The sequence below is a fragment of the Galeopterus variegatus genome, unplaced genomic scaffold (assembly GCF_000696425.1).
Source record: "Galeopterus variegatus unplaced genomic scaffold, G_variegatus-3.0.2 Scaffold1657, whole genome shotgun sequence".
Taxonomy (NCBI): Eukaryota; Metazoa; Chordata; class Mammalia; order Dermoptera; family Cynocephalidae; genus Galeopterus; species Galeopterus variegatus.
This window is the reverse complement of record NW_007727768.1, coordinates 258,828-276,809: the sequence shown is the minus strand read 5'-3', so window position 1 is coordinate 276,809 and position 17,982 is coordinate 258,828. Positions and strand designations below refer to the sequence as shown.

At 41.7% G+C, this 17,982-nt stretch overlaps 1 protein-coding gene across 3 annotated transcripts in view; it reads left to right on the top strand.

Moving 5' to 3' along the window:
• PLD5 (phospholipase D family, member 5) overlaps window positions 1-17,982 on the top strand; it is a 206,103-nt gene that overhangs the window by 45,387 nt on the left and 142,734 nt on the right. For 2 of the 3 annotated variants that reach the window (XM_008578291.1, XM_008578292.1), the window contains exon 2: window positions 13,193-13,361. The exons of the other annotated variant lie outside the window; for it this stretch is intronic. In XM_008578291.1, the coding sequence (XP_008576513.1) occupies window positions 13,193-13,361 (169 nt within the window). The remainder of the gene's footprint in view (window positions 1-13,192; window positions 13,362-17,982) is intronic. 3 annotated transcript variants of the gene reach the window in all.

The window sequence follows — 17,982 nt, the reverse complement described above, 5'->3', positions numbered from 1 at the left end:
CTTAAGATTGTAGGAAGGCAAATATATGAAAAACTAAAGGTAGATAAAGGTTAGTTAGTAAAGTTTCTTATGTCAATTGCTCTGGTCCTGTCAATCATCTTTCTTCCAACTGTGTGTTTTAGCTCTTTGAGGACAGTGTCAGGATCTTTTTAAACTGTAATATGCAAATAAAGAATAATAGCTACACTAATAGTACTTTCTCTATTGCTGTACTTCCTCTCCCCAAAAATAAAACTATAGTTGTTTTTCACTTAATACAATTACAAGCCTGCAGTTAATGAGACTTTCACCTGCAGGAATCCTCTGAATTTATAGAAACAGGGATCTGCTACCGCCAACCCAATTCAACATCATGCTCTATGCAGCTGCTGTCTTTGAAAGTCAATTTAAAAGTTAATAAAAATGAAACATGTGGTGACAAAAAATAAGAAAGTATCAAAAAAGATTGAACAAACTATATCAAAAGGATGCGGGATACAATTTACAGGGGCTCCCTCAGGCCATATNAAAAAAAAAAAAAAAAAAAAAAAAAAAAAAAACTATATTCCATCTTCCAGTTTTAGAAAATAGTATGTATACATTTTTAAAGTATTTCAACAAGAGTTGAAGTAAGAATGATATTCTGGATGTCTGCACTATACAGAAGATTTAATTAACTTTACCTCCAAGTTGTAATTTCAATTTTATCCTGGATGCAAACTCATTGTTAGAAGCTGCCTGAAGCACTGGGCTGAGGGAGATTGCCAGGTCATGGCCACGCTCAGAAAAGAATGTCATGGTTCATTGTCATTGCCTGCATTGGGTGTGGGATGAGGAGAGGCATTTGTCACACATTTGTCAACCTACTCCTAGCCTTTCTATCAATTTGGAAATAGAATTGGGATTCTTGGGCTACTGTATAAGGCATTGACTAGACAACAGAGCCTCATTCATGATCATTTTCTGCAACTTATTCTACCCACAGCAGTTGTTCATCCTAGAGTCTCACCTTTAGTCCCTTCTTCCATCAGAATACCCAAGACAGTTTCATATGTCAGAGTCCCAGCCCATTTCCAGACTCTACTTTTGGGGTCTTTGAGAGGGTTCAATAAATAGTGTAGGAGAGGAAAAAAAAATTTTTTCCTCTACCCTTCTAAGTTCTAGTCTAGGACCCCCTATGACAAAAGACAGATTAACAGGAGAAAAACGAAAGCTTACTAACATGTATATTTCATGTAGCCATGGGGAATACCCAGGGAATGAGTAATTCTCAAAGAGGTGGCTTATAACTACAGCTTACATGGCATCTTCCACAAAGAGTAATAAATATTTAGAGGAGAGTCAAGATGAAGGAAAAGGACCTTGAGTCTCTAGGGTTAGCAATTGTGGGGAGGTAAAAAATGGAAAACTAATGGTAGATGAAGGCCAGTTAGTACAGTCTGTTTTGTGGATTCCCCTAGTGCTATCTCCAGGCTGATAAAGATATAAAGTTGTCTTTAGGTGATCAACCTTCATCCTTCCAGGTAGAGGGGGGAGGAGGGACACCTTTGTAAATTTATGTCCTGCTTTTAGGCAAATAGGGGGGGGATAGAGAGTATTTCTTGAATCTATTTCTTCTCAGTTGCCTTTGGCTCGAAATAATCTTATGCCAAAATGGCATATTTTGGGGTGGCATATTCTGCTATACTTCATTGGAATTAAAGATGCACTAGACCAAAGGTGGGCAAATTATAGCCACGGGCCAAATCCACCCTGCTGCCTGTTTTTGTAAATAAGGTTTTATTGGAACACAGCCAGGCACATTCCTTCACATACTTTCTATAGCTGCTTTCATACTACAATGGCAGAGTTGAGTAGTTGCCGCAGAGACCACATGGCTCACAAAACCTAATATATTTACTATCTGTTCCAGAAAAAAGTTTGCTGACCCATTAGTATAACTCAGTTTGAGAGTAACTGGATCAATATTCCTTCCTCTGAACCTTAACATGAGGCAATTATGAAAATCTAAATTCAGGAATATTTAGCAGAACAGCTAGCCTGGAATCTTCTAAAATACCAATGTCATGGAAGACCAAAAAAAAGTGGTAGGGAACACTCCTAGAAGAAAAGGAGACTAAAGAGACATGTGGCAAATAAACGCAGTGAGGGAACATTAATTGGATCTTGGATTTTAACAAAACAAAACCACACACACACACACACACACACACACAAACAAGGATAAAGAACATTGTTGGGACAAATGGGGACATTTGAATATTAGATAATATGACCATATTAATGTCAGATTTTCTGTGTGATAATTGTGTTTTGGTTATTCAGAAAAGTGGCTTCCTTAGAAATGCATGCTGAAGATTCAGAAATAAATTATGATATCTGTAAATTACTCTCAATGGCTTTGACCAAAAATTGTATGTGTGTATTCATACAGAATATTCTTTCTTGCAATGAATATGTTTATTCACTGTGCTCTTCTTGCAACTTTCCTGCAAATTTAAATTTTCTCCAAAATAAAAAATTGGCCCCAAATTAAAACAAGTCTCTAATAACTTTAATATACAACCGTGGTCCTCCCTGTGACAGATTAAGAATTATCAGGAGACTGCTCCCTGGTATCCTTTCTGCTATCTTTCACAAGTAAATTCACCCTGATCCAAATTCTTGGAAAAAATTTATTATGTTTCACGGGAGCCCCAAAACAGAAAGGGCACTTGCATAGTGTTTGCCTATTCCAAAGAGCTCACCCGGGCCAATAGGTAGAGACATTGGTTTATTAGACTTACTGGAGGTGCTGGTGGTGGCTGGCCAACTGGAAATCTGCGCTGCCATGGGGTACATACATCAGTTATATAGTGAACAGATCAAAGTAGAGGTGTAAATCACTTGCATGCTTAAGCACCCCTCACCCAGCTTACACAACCCAAAGCACGTGGGAGATGAGGCTGAGTCAATCCATTTGCTACTCTCCTGGCGCCAGAGCACTTTCACACCAGCGTGCCAACTTATCTAGGGTTTCTGCTTCCTCCAGCCTTCCATTAGTCTTAAAGGACATGTGCCTTTCCTTGAGTAACTACCTTGGCCAGGGGTAGTTTCCCAGTGGGAAAGGGGAACTCTGGTATGCATGGGGAGGGGGAATAGGTCTATGTCCAGCATTTAACCTACAATGTATCTCAACTGAATTAAAGCAAGCTCAGTTGGTGTTTATCAACTATTTCCATGTCCAGTGAATCTGCAACATGGGTAGCAAGTTGTCTTGTACCTCAAGTCAGAGTCCAGTGTCTTTTTTTAGAAAGGTTAATCTTTGCTCTGTCAGTCTTGGGCTTTAATTACAGCCAAATGACCACAGTGAGTACACAAAACCTGATCACTTTACTTTGCATACAACTCTGATTGGATTGATGAACTGAGGCTATTTTTTTAGCTTCATTGATTAATGCCATTGGAAAATCAAAATCTGAGAAATGAAAGTCTATAAATTGACTGCCAAGCACCTCTGTAGATCAAGTCCTAATAACCAATCAATCTATTGCATTAGGCAGTGAAAGAAAACTCACAATCACTTTGAAAATGTCACAAAGGTTCTAGTTTATAAGATTGTTTATAACTGCAAATATTTCTTTGGGAATGTGCAGTATTGTTCCTGGACTAAAAGTGAAAATTTATATCTGTGTTTTATTTAATGCTTGCTATGAAGCAGGCATTGAGCAATGCACTTCACATAGATTTTCTCTTCTAATCTTTGTAATAATTGTTTTTCATTTCAGAAGTAGAAACAGATTTAAAAAGAGTTAGTAGTTTGTTGAAGGCCACACAGCTCATAACTGGCAGAGCTGTGTTTTCTCTGCATTATTCAGTCCTTTCCTTTTAAACATTTCTCTACAATAATACCAAAATCAAGTGTGAAAATACAATATCTTATATTCTTGGACATACATAGAGAGAGCACTTTTTAAACCTAGCAAATGCATAGACTTCGTTTTTTAGTAGATCATTCAAGGGAAACTACAAATATTTCTTTGAGAAGATGCAATATTATTCCTGAATTGAAAGAGGAATTTTGATGATCACATTAAGTTTGGAGAACACACACTATTAGTAAGAACAAATAGGATGCCATTTTTAAATCTATCAACAATGTAAACAGCGTTTTCTTATATTTATTCCACCTGAGTTGTCTGGATTCACAGTTCAAATCATTTGTAACTTTTCTTAAAGTGTCATTAAAAGAGGCATAAAAAGATTTTTGTTGCATTATGTCCCTATACATTCAGCTTTTCCCCTATTATTAGGTGTTGGAAATAGTGCTATAGCCTCTGGACAGAGTCGTCTTAGAGTTGGTAAGCAGGCATTCCAGGGATTTGCCCAAAGGTGAATTTTAATGAGATCTGCCTACTTTCTTCTTTCTTAAGAAGTAAGAGTATAGCAAGGGCTATGATGGCGTGTAAATGAGTTCTGCACCTATGCTAATTAGACCAGGCTCCTGGAGAGTAGCCAGCTGTTGGTTGTTAAAGGAAATAAAATGACACATCACAGAAATAAGTCATTTCAGAGCTGATTTCTAAAGGTCATTTCTAGAGACCTTTTCTAGCTAGCCATAGGAACCAAGTGCTGTGTCATGGAGAAGCCATCAACATCTCCAGGTAAAGTGAGAGCAGGCAAAAGTGAGGAGATATTTTGGGGCTTCCGCCTGGAATTCATTATCCAAACAAAAGTGAGTTCCCAGACCTTGGGTGCTGTCTGTAGTTTTATTTTCACTATAAATTCATAATTTATTTTGATATTTAGTAAAACCAAATAATAGTAATAATAAATTTTGTCTTTCTTGGCTTCCAGGGAATTTCACTCCAGTCCTTTCTTCTGCCTTCTTCCCTTGCCCACTTTCTCTACCAACCACAGGCGATTAGATGTTTCCTGCATTTGGCTTTGACCTGGTTCTCTTCTCTTGAAAATCTCTCTTGATAATCTTACTCATTTGTAAGGCTTCAGTCACTATAGGAAAAAACATCTTGTAAGAATGTGTGTACAATGGAAGAAATAGTAATAGATATTTCATTATCCATCTGAGAACTTCTTATCCCTTTGTCAACCTGGAAAAAGAACCCGAGGTACTGATAAAGTGTGAGAGTTTATTTGAGTCAAATATGTGTAACTGCAGCCTGGGAAGACACAGATTCAAGATGCCTTGAACTGTGTGCTCCTATTTGCAGTCCAAGTTTCAGTATTTTTATAATCAGAGAAGGGGAGAACAAGGTGGAAGGGAGCGGATAGTCCCTTAATCAGTACATCAATTTTCCATTGGTTACATAGTATCATATAGGCTAATGATTCATTCTCTATTATGTGCTATGTACAGATGCATGAGTAGGGGTCACAAGATACATTTTCAGCATGCCTAAGTTGATAGGACCCCTTTTCAGGTGTCTGTAAGTCTGGTTTTAGGTTAAAAATAGTCTTGTGGTAACAGTTTCAGAATGTGGAGACATGACTGTTGCCCCATTCCAGATCTCCCAAGGCTTTAAAATTTTAGCTGACCTCAGTCAGAGCATATTTCTGGTTTATCACCTTTTTACATCACAGATTCCTTCGACAGTCTGATGAAGCTGATGGAGTCTTCCCTGAATAATGTTTTTAAATGCATAAATTAAAATACAAAGTATTGTAAGGGAAACCAATAATGTTAAAATGAAGTTATCAAAATATTTTTTAAAAAAAACAAATTTATGATATGATAATCTATATCCTGCATTATCTATTCATGAAATAATAAGATCTGCTCCCTACCGCACTTTCAAAGCAATGATGAAGACTTTGACATGTCAGCAATAACTGTAGCATGATATGAAAATTCTTAATGAAGACAAAATCACAGGTTCTGCTAATATTCCTTTGCTTTGTTGCCTATGTTCGTAACTGAAGGGAATGTTAAATTTTTGTTAGAGATTAGGGAAAATAAAGATAAAATCGTGATTGAGCATCACTTATTGCACACAGAAATTGATATTCTACATGGTACCCCATAGATATGTACAATCAATTATGTTTCAATAAATAAATAAAAATAAATTTAAAAATTAAATTAAAATGCTTAGCACTTGAAAGGCACTATATGAGTGTAAACAAACAAACAAACAAAAAGGTATACAATCCAAGTTCTTAGATCCCCCTGAATTCTACTCATAGACCCAAGTTTTTACGACATCCTGGTCTGAAGATTTCCAAAAGAGTGATTGGGAATCCTGACTGATTTGCATGCCTAGCAGAAGTCATGGGGACAGTATGAAGAAAGGGACAGTACAGAGACATCTACAGTGTTCATCCCTCATTTCATGTTTGGTTTACCTGGGCTTCTTGAGTCTCCTCTTGTCGTTCTCAGTGCATCTCTTATATCAAAGAAAAATTAAAACTAATCAGTTCTACTTGTTGGCAGTTGTTGTGTGTATTCATATGGTTTGGTTGGGGGAATTCTTTTTTGTTCCTGGGGTTGTTTTTAAATAAAGTCATTGGTTGCAGGGGAGGATGAAACTGATGATTATCTGGGGTCACATATTCATGCTGAGTTTAGCTTCTATCACCATAGTTAACTGGGCTTTAAATGTAGATAGGATTAAAATATTCAACTTTAACCTCTGTCTATTGCCTTCAAAGGTTTTTTTTCCCAACAGTTTGAACATTGTTTAATTTTTTATAAAGGACAAAATACACACCAGTACTCAAATTGGTATAGATACATTTTTATATTTTTCTTTCAAAAGTGCCTGGTTCCGGGCCGGCCCCATGGCTCACTCGAGAGAGTGCAGTGCTTGTAGCGCCGAGGCCACAGGTTCGGATCCTATATAGGGATGGCCGGTGTGCTCACTGGCTGAGCATGGTGCTGACAACACCAAGCCAAGGGTTGCGATCCCCTTACTGGTCAGAAAAAAAAAAAAAAGTGCCTGGTTCCTACTGTACTGTAACTGCATTTGAATTCCTTTAAGCTGTTTATTATTATTTTATATATTATGTTATATATTATATAATACATAGTATAAATGATATTCATTATTATTCATTGTGCTATTATATTATTCTCAATAAAAATGTGGCACATTTTCCAAAATGGTGAACTTGTTCATGGTAATGAGGTGAAAAGAGAAGACAGGAATCATAAACAATCTGTCTTTGTTTTAAGTGTGCTTCCTGGCTAGAGCGCTCAAGCTGGTGATGTTAATGAATCTCCCTTTCTCAAATTTGGTCTAATAATAGGAGTCAGTCTGGCAGGTTAACTCAGTTGGTTAGAAACTGGTGCTGATAACATCAAGGTCCAGGGTTCGATCCCTGTACTGGCCAGTTGCCAAAAAAAAAAAAAGGAGTCAGTCCCAAAACAGACATTATTTTATAATTGCCAATTTGGTCATAGAGGTTATACAGATCAAGGAGGTTGGGAAATCAATGCCAGAGATCTCAGATCTTGCTGAATAAGTATGTCCTAAATGATTATTATTATTTTATTAAACAACCTCTTTGATTAACCTTGCAGAGTACATTTTGAGTACGCTGGAATTATAGGTTTCTATTTTAATAAAGTTTGTATATAATGCAACCATTTTGAAAATCTATCAGAAAGTCAGCACGGCTTGGGAGATAAGACGGTGGCACTAGAGTCAACTGTGTAGATTTGAATTTCTCAGCTCTGCCACTTAGTACCTATTAACCTCCTTCTGCTACAGTTTACCCTCTGTGAAATGGGGATATTTAGAATATCCACCTCATAGGGTTATGATGAGGGTTAATTAAGTTAATAGTTGCAAAACACTGAGAACAATACTTGGCATAAAATAGTGAGGCTTCCCAAAGTCTCATTATTGGAGCTATTCTTACTGGTCTGTTTGTATGAGCACTTGGACACCCAGAAGAGAAGGAATGGCTGTTAAATAAAACTGCAACTATTTTTTTATTATTAAGCAAGAATCAACCAAATCATTAAAAGAAACATCACGAACTAGTACTGTATTAGTATTAAAGCCACAATCTTTCTTGGATATTTCCAGTAGCACAGCATGTACCTTAGAGGTGCAGTTAGTTCTGAGACTCTTCTCCTGTATTCTGTAGTACAGTTTACACAGCTATTTCACATGCAGCATCTCAATGAGATAGACTGGGCAATGGTGGAAGATACAGAAGATAGATAAAATTTCTGTCTCTCCATAAGCATTTCAAGGGATATCTGAAGCCACAACCAAGTGGTTTGATTCCCTAGGCACAAATACCAACCCAAAGTTTCTCTTTAGAAGAAATTCCTTGGAAGAATGTTGAGTGGACAGAACCCAGTCTTCCTCTACCAGGAGAGCAAAATTAGGAGAGGAGGAGGATTCATGACCAGTGTGACAAAGTCAGAGGCTGGGGCGCCAGGCACGGGGACTTTCCCACACGAGACTCGGATGGTACTTTCCCACACTTAACTCTGCCCAGCCCGGCTGAATTCAGTGTGGAGAGGGGCTCGAGTCCCGGCCTCCCTCTTGGAAGCTGGCAGCGTCCTTCCTGCTTGGATCCACTGGGCTATTACCTGCTCCTTCTCTGGGTGCTGGAGAAGAGGGACTCGAGTACTGGGGCGTGCAATAAACGGGTGGAGGCCATGGGCACCTGACTCACCTGAAGGGTGAGTCTGATCCTGGGGTCTAGTTGGTGAAGCGGGTAAGGGCGTCCATGGCACCCAGCCCAAGGCCACGTGTCACACTGTTCTCTCTGGGGCCCTGGTCTCCGGGAGGGTCGTATCAGAATACAGGTCAGGCTGTTCAGAGTAAGGCTGGCCACCCACGTGGTGGCGGACATGCCTCCGGAAGAGAGACTTGGTGGCTTCCGGTCAGAACCGGAAGTGGTTATTACTGAGGCGAGGTCAAGCCCCCTGCCATTGAGCGGTACTTCGGCTCCTACCGCTGGGTGCCGAGGTTCCTCTGGTGTCCCGGGGCTCCCCTTTCCCTGCAGAATCTCCTCGTGGAGTCTCATGTGGATCCTGGGCACTCGGGTCCCAGGTGGAATCCTGAATGGTCTCCCAGCCTGACAGCTCCCCCGAACCTCTGTTGCAGACCGCGGGCCCGACGATTCTCCAGCGCCAGGCCTCTGCCTCCCTTGAGCCACGCCGGCTCCGGGTCACACTCCTGCTGGCCTCCTCTGCTCCTTCACGTGCAGGATTTTCCATCCGGGAGGCTCCCGCTGGGTATCGGACGCTCTCCTGCTGCGTGTGGGAGCAGCCGGAGCAGCTGCGGTGTCACCAACGGAAGCCTCAGCGCGGACGCCGCTCTCCCTGCTCCCCCGCAGCTCTGGTGACTTCGAAGCCGCTGCTGTGTTTTCTGCAACTTCACTTTCACTTTTTTCCATCATCTCCTCCGGAGCCAGGAGCATCGCGTCGCTCCCACTCACGGGGGCCACCTCCTCCCCGGGGACGGCGACTGCAGGCTGGTGCACCGCCTGCCACAGCGGAAGCACCTCTGGTCCCTCTTCCTGACCCCTCACCTTTTGCTTGCGTCATTAAAACTTTTCATACGTTCAAAGTCGATAGATTTGCGTGCCGTGCCGTGTCTTCACGGTTATTCCTCTCCGGTTTAGGATCGGCAGGCCTGCGGCATGGCCTGTCACCGTGGAAGCACCTGAAGGCTGATCTCACGCAGCTCAGGATGTTGACAGGCACCGATTGCACAACGGGAAGGAGGGCAGGAGGCGCTGGAGGCCCGAGAGTATCCAAAGAAAGAACGGTTTGGGGCCGGCCCCGTGGCGCACTCGGGAGAGTGCGGCGCTGGGATCGCAGTGACGCTCCTGCCACGGGTTCGGATCCTATACAGGGATGGCCGGTGCGCTCACTGGCTGAGCGCGGTGAGGGCGACACCAAACCAAGGTTTGCGATGCCCTTACCGGTCACAAAAAAGGGGGGAAAAAAGAAAGAAAGAAAGAAAGAACGGTTTGAACTGCTCCCTTCTTCCTTCAGTCATCGCACCGCTCATGCACCTCCACGTACACTTGCAGCAGCCGCCCTGGCATGTCACGGTGACCAGCTACTGCAACATCTGTCGTCGCTCCCGCGCCACCGCCGGGGCTCAGGCGGGCCCCGCGCTTCCTTCTCCGGAAACCGAGGCCGGGAATGGGGTCGCCGGAGCCGCCGCTGCCTGCCCACACTGGGGGTCCGCGCCAGCAGTGGTGCGTCGGGGTCCTGGCGAAGGGGAAAGGGCCCTGACGTCTCCTGCAGTCACCCTGAGCCCAGCGCCACCATCTGGGGACAATTATGGCAGGACTGGCTGGGAGGCCGAGTGCCCCGGCAGCTGCGCGCCTCCAAGGTTTTGAAGTAGGTCAAGTAATTTGCTGTCTCCATCTTTTAACCCGCTCTCACCTTGGCTTCCCGAACACTGCTTTTTCCTGAGCCTCTTGTGTCTTCCTGTGTCACTAATGGGCCCTTCTGAATCTTCTCACCTGTTTCACTCTCCACCAACCAGAGGAATGGAGGCATTTCCCCCCATTAGGCTTTGGGCTAATTTTCTCTTCATTTCTCCCTTAATAATCTCTCTCAATCCCCAATTTACACCCATTCCCATGTTCCTTGTCAGTTTTAATGGGCCCCACCACCCTGTCTTTCCAGTTGCTCGGATTTTAATGATACTCAGCAGACATTCCTTGGAGACTTACTGCGTGATATGTCAGGATATGGGGATACAACCCAGGGCTAATGGAGCAGGTTCCTACCTTCACACACCCTACAATCCGCCAAGGAAAATGAACAAGTAATTTCAAGAGTGGAGAGTCGGATGAAAGAGGAGACACAGGCCTCTGTGGGAGTTGATCATAAAGGGATCTAGCCTCGTTTGGGGGCATAGGGAAGCCTATCAGAGAAAGTGATGTATAAATTGGAACTTTGATGGTTAATTGGAAGACAGCTCAATAACCATTGTAGGAATTGGGACTGAGAAAAAGCACATGAAATGCCAAAGTCTAGAGAGAATAGCAGGGAAGGAGGAAAGAAGTCAAGTGGTTAAAATTCCAAGGGGGCTTTTTGAGTCCAGCGAAACTGCAGAGGGGCAGGACAGACGTAAACACTTGTCAACTACGTTGGGGCAGGGTAGGGGTTGGGGTCTCATAGGACATTTAATTAGGCAGCAGGCAGAGTGTTTGCATTTACATTTTTAGAAGGTTAATCCAACTGTGGTATGGAAAATGGTTTGGAGAAGGGTAAGAGTCCATGATCATTGAGCTAACTTCCAAATAACCTTCAAAGACTGTTGGAGGTGGTTATGGAGCTCAGTTATGAGAAGCTATGGTGGCTATGCAAGAAAATCTTACAGTCTTAACTGTTTCTCCTTCACCTGCTTCTCCACTGCATGCGTCTTTTTATTTCCATTAGCCTAATTCAAACTTCCGTAGCTGTTGCAACAGCCTCTACTCTTTACAGATTTGTCATGCTCTGGTCTGCTTTTCTCCATTCCGATAGCATACAGGTGTCCCCTAAAATGCACCTGTTGCTCCCACATGCATTGAAATGAAGTACAGTCTCTTCTTCCCAGCTCACGGCCTCTGCAGCATGGTCCCCGCAGATGCTGCCATTTTTCTCCACCATCGCCAGCTCCTGCAGAAACTCTCCCAGCTCGGGGTCTCCTGGCTTTGCAGCTCACAAATATCCAGACACCCTAGGTTTGATAAACTCTTGCCTCTACCTAGAATATCTATCACTTCCATCTCACTCACACACAAAAAAAAATCTTTGAAGACTCATTTTAAGTCCAACTTCCTCCAATTCCAGATGTGTCCAGCCATAATTAATTTTTCCTTCTTGCTCATGTTCCAGTAATACGTTAGGTGATGCTTTATCCATCTCATAAACTTTTTGCTCCTTTTTCACTGTTTATTAGTGTCTACCTCTTATTTGAATCAGTATGTCTGAGACAGGGTTTCTCACTAGGTTATAAGTTTCTGAGGTCTAGGGAGGTTTGTCATTTCTCTGTTGAAGACAGTGGTTTGCTTGGCCTGTGCTATACGGTTCAACACACATCAAATAAGTTTGCAGGTCCTAGGATGATTGCATCCCCAAATTGTGAATGTCTCTGGAATACTTATCCATGCCCCATTCTGGCTATATTCTACGTTCATCAACTACACAAAAACATTTTTCTAGCAGTATTGTTTTTTTTCCTAAAGCTGGCTCAATGAAACATGTTTCATCAAGAATAACAGTTAACAATTTTATTGAGAAGTGCTGAATTCTGTGTTGAAAGCTGAAATTTGCTCTGTAAGTATTTATTGAGCCCTAATTATGTATCCGGCTCTGAGTATGCAGCTATGAATAAAACAGATCTCGGTTCTGGAAGCACTTCACAAGTATCTTCATAAGAGTTTGGGGTTTTCCTATCAAGAACTGCAGGAGAGTATACATTTATTAAACAGAAAAAAAATATTGTTTATTTCTTTATTAAGAAGTTATGTGTCACCTAACTTGGAAGTAAAAAAAAGCCACAGCCTTAGCTGAAATACCAGAGAGAGCCAGTCACAGTGCATATGTCGTCAATATATAAAAAGTATAAAGAGAAAACAACCTTATTAGGATATTGCTGATTGTAGTTTGTTTAGGGTTGATTATTACTATCATTTATACATCCCTTTTTTCTGGCTTTTATAAAGCCCTGCAGTAGTCAGGTTTGATAACTTTCTTCTCAGTATTACTTTACACCTTAGGCTGAGAGATATTAATATAAGTGTTAAGCATTTAATAGTTACTGCAATATCTAATGCAAATAATAGTTGCATTTACTGAGTTCCAATATATGCCCAACATTGTACTAAAAACTGGACATATGTAAAACTTAACTTATGTTCTCAGGTAGCTTGCAGAAGTAGTATCTTATATAAAAATTGCATTACTGTGGGGAGGGGTAAAAGGAATACACTGCTAGAAGAAGATGCTTATGTAGGAAGCTCTATTTTTTTCAAGGCTAATTTGAAACAAGGCATTAGGGACATTTACCGTGATTTTCTGAAATATGATTGCTAATTATGGGAAAACAGCATAAACTCTCAGAACCCAGTAGATTAGCATAGGGGAAGTGTAAGAGGCCTTTGGTGGAAAAATATAAATTACGAGGAATGTATACATTCAGAAAGAGTAAAGAATATTTTTTAGATATGCATGCTTAAAGATCTGTGGCTTCAAATTTGACTAGATTTTGTTGTTTGTTTGTTTTTCAAAATCTTTTCTAAGAATTGCCCTGGTGGAAAATATTCCTGAAGGCCTTAACTATTCAGAAAATGCACCATTTCACTTATCACTTTTCCAAGGCTGGATGAATTTACTCAACATGGCCCAAAAGTCTGTTGACATAGTGTCTTCTCATTGGGATCTCAACCACACTCATCCATCAGCATGTCAGGTAAGCTGCATCCTCTGTGCGTGTGATGGTTTTGCTTATGTGCATTTCACCCTCCTTAGTATTCTCGTCCTACGCTCCTCAAGCTCAAGTTCATTTATTTTAGTCTTCCCTCACCCAGGCTACATGTACATCAGTGTGTTTATGTATATGTGCCATTGTTAATCATGTCGGTCAGTTCCTACTAGAGTGCCAGGTTTTCAAGGGCACAATCTTTGCTTCCAATAGGCTTTTTATGCAGTGTTATAGGGGGTGCCATTCACATCTGTCAAAACAGCACGGCCCAGAATCCTGCTTTGCACAAAGTCGGTCAGTTCCTACTAGAGTGCCAGGTTTTCAAGGGCACAATCTTTGCTTCCAATAGGCTCTTTATGCAGTGTTATAGGGGGTGCCATTCACATCTGTCAAAACAGCACGGCCCAGAATCCTGCTTTGCACAAACTGCATGTTTACAGTTCTAATTCTGTAACTGCTTGCTGAGGCATTTATTTGGTTAATTCATGTTATAATTTGCCTTTAGGCCCTAGAGCCAACGTTTTTTAATAGTGGAGTCAAACTTTCCAGCATAGTTGCTTATTCTTGACTGTCATATTTGGTGAATAGGAAAAAGATATGTGCTTATTTTGGAGAACAGCCTTTACAAAACTGACTAAATGATCTAAATGATCTCTGAATGAAATGCTCTGGATATAAGAAAATGATGCTGGTCATCTTCAGTGTTTGTTTTTAAATTGGTACAAACATGATAGTTTGCGTTGAGCTCCCCTATCCAAGTCTGTGACCTGTGACCAATGGCTACACTTAAATGTCCTCTAGGGGTCATAGTTAAAATCAGTTTTGTTTCTTTGTATACTAAATCTGTTGGCATTAAGTCCATAATCATTACCTCACTGGTACTTTGAAATCTGTTATCAAGTTATACTATTTTAAAGCAAAAGTTACTGGAAATTAGGTAAAAACAAGCAAACAAAAACCATGAAGGCTATATTAAAGAAGAATTGGATGAATTTTCTAATTGTGCTCTTTAGTTTTCATCTCTACTATTTAAGCAGATGTTTCAGGATTTATTGCTGCATAATGTATCATTCCAAAACTTAGTGGTTTAAAAATAGCAATCACTTATTTATTCATGATTTTGGGCAGGGTTTGGCAGAGAGGACTCAACTCTGATCCGCACAGTGTCAACTGGGGTGGCTTGCCTGGGGCTGGAGAATCCAAGAGTCTTTCCTCATATATTTGGCATCTCAACTGGGGTGGCTGGAACATCTGGGGTTGCTGGGATCTCTCTTTCAGCATGTTCTCTCATCATTTAGTAAACCATCCTGAGCTCTTTACATGGTGGTTGGATCCTAAGAAGGCAAAAGCAGCCTTGAGGCCTGATAAGATGTGGGCTCCGGAATCCCAGAATGCCACATCCACTCTATTGTATTTGTCAAAGCAAGTCACAAGTCCAAGATGGGAGGAGGTACATCATGTACAGGAATGAGAAGAATTGTTGGCAGTCATCTGTGGAAACGACATTCCACAGTCCACTCTCTCTGGCCATAGCAATTCAGATCTCTTCCATGTGTAAAGCACAGCCACCTCATCCCTCAGTACTTGAATTCCATTACAGCAAAGGCTCAACGTCCAGGATCTCTTCATCTGTATCAGGTCTAGATCCCCATGTGGGCTTCTCTTGATTTGCAAACATGTGAACTAAAAAGACTAGTTATATGACTCCCCCCCACACACTCCAAACCTGCAGTGGTGAGACAGGGATAAGATAACTGTAGACACTTCTGTTCAGTCACCAGCCCTTAGTAATTCTGAATCCAGCCTGGCATATGTCACCAGTTCCTCCAGCTTTGGGAACAGGAATGTGTCTAGACTAAGATCGAGTTCTGCTCCTGCAGAGTGGTTTTCTGATCTGTTGTTCTTAGAAGCTCTTAGCTCCACCCCCTGTGTTATTCTTTTTGCATAAGAAATAACCTGTGTTTTTTACACTTACTTTCTGAGTCTGCTTTCTGCCAGTAAACTTTGAGGCCCCGAAGACCTCTTTCCTTTCTAAACTGTCTCCATCTGTTTTTAGTCCAAAATGGTACAATATCTTAAATACTTTGTAGGTGTTCTATGTATCCAATTATAGTCCACTCGATTAGCAAAACGCCACGCTCACAAATAACTTGCAGACAGGACCTTCTCTACATTGGACTATGACTCCAGATGCTGCAGGACTTCACCATTCAAATCGCTAGGAGCCTGTTCTGTATTGCTTTATGAGATGGTCAGTCCGGTGCAGCCACAAAAGGAGACAGAGGAGAGGCTCAGGAAAACAAAGTTCATTATGCTCACAGGTCCTAGAGACAGGAGGCACTGCATAACAGGCAGGGCCATCTGGAGAAACACCAAGGGCAGTCAGGAAGCAGAAGGGGCAGGAAGCCATGAAAGGCCTAGGCCAGAACCTTTACTGGGGTTTCTGTGGGAAAGTCAAGAAAGGGCAGAGTGAAAAGGTTAGGACTGGCCAGTTTGAATAATTTCTGTAGGCTCTGAACTATAAGGTGGCTCCTAGTTGCCTGTCACTTGGCCTTGGGATGACTGAGGCAGAGGAATATTGGCTTCTGGGGTGGAGGAGCCAGACAGAGGAGATGTGGCTCTGACCTGGGGGGTTTGCATATCCAAGACATGCCAGAATGGTTTTTAAGATGTCAAAACATCATAATCTGCAGAAAAATTTTTAAAATTGTATGTCTAGATGAAAGGGTCTAGTAGGCACCCCCGCCCCTGCCAAGGCCATTTCTGACTTTGAGAATATTTTGCTGAGTGGAGAAACTGTCCTAGGTTCGCTACATTTTCTCTAAATTCTGCATGAAAACAAAACAGTTTCTTTATTTCGTTCATCTCTTTTTTGTAACACCTTATCATATACCATGAAAACTTTGATAATCTGCCCAAAAAATTCTCCTCAACCGGGTCTGCAGGATCATGAGTCACAAGTGGTAATGTTGCCAAATAGCCCACCATTGCATGACACGGATGGTCCTTTTTCAAGGCTCCAGAAGTGATTTCTTTACTGTTCTTCCAGCCTTGAGTAACAGGATGAGATTCCAGCCTCCACCTTCACCCAGTCCCCAGTGCAGTGCCACATGGCTTTAGGTTTCTGCTATGACAGTTTCTATTTCAGTTATCTATTGCCATGTAACAAAGAGCCCCAAAACACATTGCTTATTATTTCCTATGATGCTGTGGGTTGGCTGCACAGTTCTTTTGCTTGAATATTGCCGGCTGGAACGACTCATGCAGCTGTGTTAGCTGGGACAGTGGCTCAGGGCTGACCGGGTCTTATTCTCCGCAAGTGGACTCTTGTCATTCAATAATCTAACCCAAGATTTGTACAAGGCAGCTGGATCCCAAGAGGATGAAAGCAAAAACCAGAAGACTTCTTAATGCCTAGACTCCCAGAACATTACTTTTGCCATATTCTGGGCCAGCCCAGATTCAGGGGATTGGCAACACACTCCAGGAGCAGCATGAGTGTACAGGAATGGAAGAAACTGTTGGAAACCGACTTTGGAAACAATCTGCTATTGTGGATTCAATAGCGCGAGCAGGAGATAGTTCAAGCTGTCTTTCCTTAGTACTAGACAAGACCAGCAACAAAGCCACTGAATGGAACAGGATCTGCAAGCTTTAGTTTGACTTGGTGAACAGTCCACCTCTCTCAACCCCTAAAGCAGTGTGCACAACAAGGCTTAGAATTAAAAGGTCTAGGGGGGACTTCTCTAAATACTATGGCTCTTGGGCATTTGTTTAAAGATTATTTTTTAAAGATCCTGGTTTCCCTCCTACCTCCCCTCTCCTGTGCAAGTGGGGGAGTGCTGTGCAGGGATCAGGTACTTGCTGCCAACTTTTTCTCTTCGGGTGCAGTTCAAAGACCCCCATATCCTGTTCTCTTCAGGCCACCAAGTTTTACCCCTTCTAAAAAAAAAAAAAACAGACACTGGCTGAGAGCCAGTTTGATTTCAATCTTCACTTGGTTTTATCTTGGAAATGAAAAAGGAAATTCAAGACTCTACCCAACAATTAAACTTTGGGCAGCCAGTCTTTGGACCTGTGAGTACACTTTTATTTTTACCAACTTTATAAATATTGGGATATACTAACTGATCGGTTTATTGCACGCGCAGAAAAATGCTAGAGAAAAAAGTTCACACCCTAATTACTCAAGCAAGCCCAATATAAATTTCCTTTAAGACATTCTAATACCAAATGCTATCATTCACAAATATGCATGGTAACAAAAATTGGCTTGGGTTCTCAGCTTATTTGCCATTAATACAGTATATATTTTTGAAAGGAAATATCTTTTGTTTGGGAGAGAATAGTTAAACGGGCATTCACTTCTGAACCTGAAAAGTCCTAACTGGAGCCATAAATGGCACATGGATAAAGAGGGACTATAACCCAAAGCAGCCCATCTATTTATTATAATGCAACCAAGAAATGGTGCGGTCAGTGGCAGGAGACCCCAGCTCAGCAGAAATGATACAAACATGCTACATGGTAACTGTCTTTCCTCTGGACAAGGAGCACTTCTGTAAGAGAGAGTGACAGTTGTTATTAACAAGAATGATGAGTGCTTTTT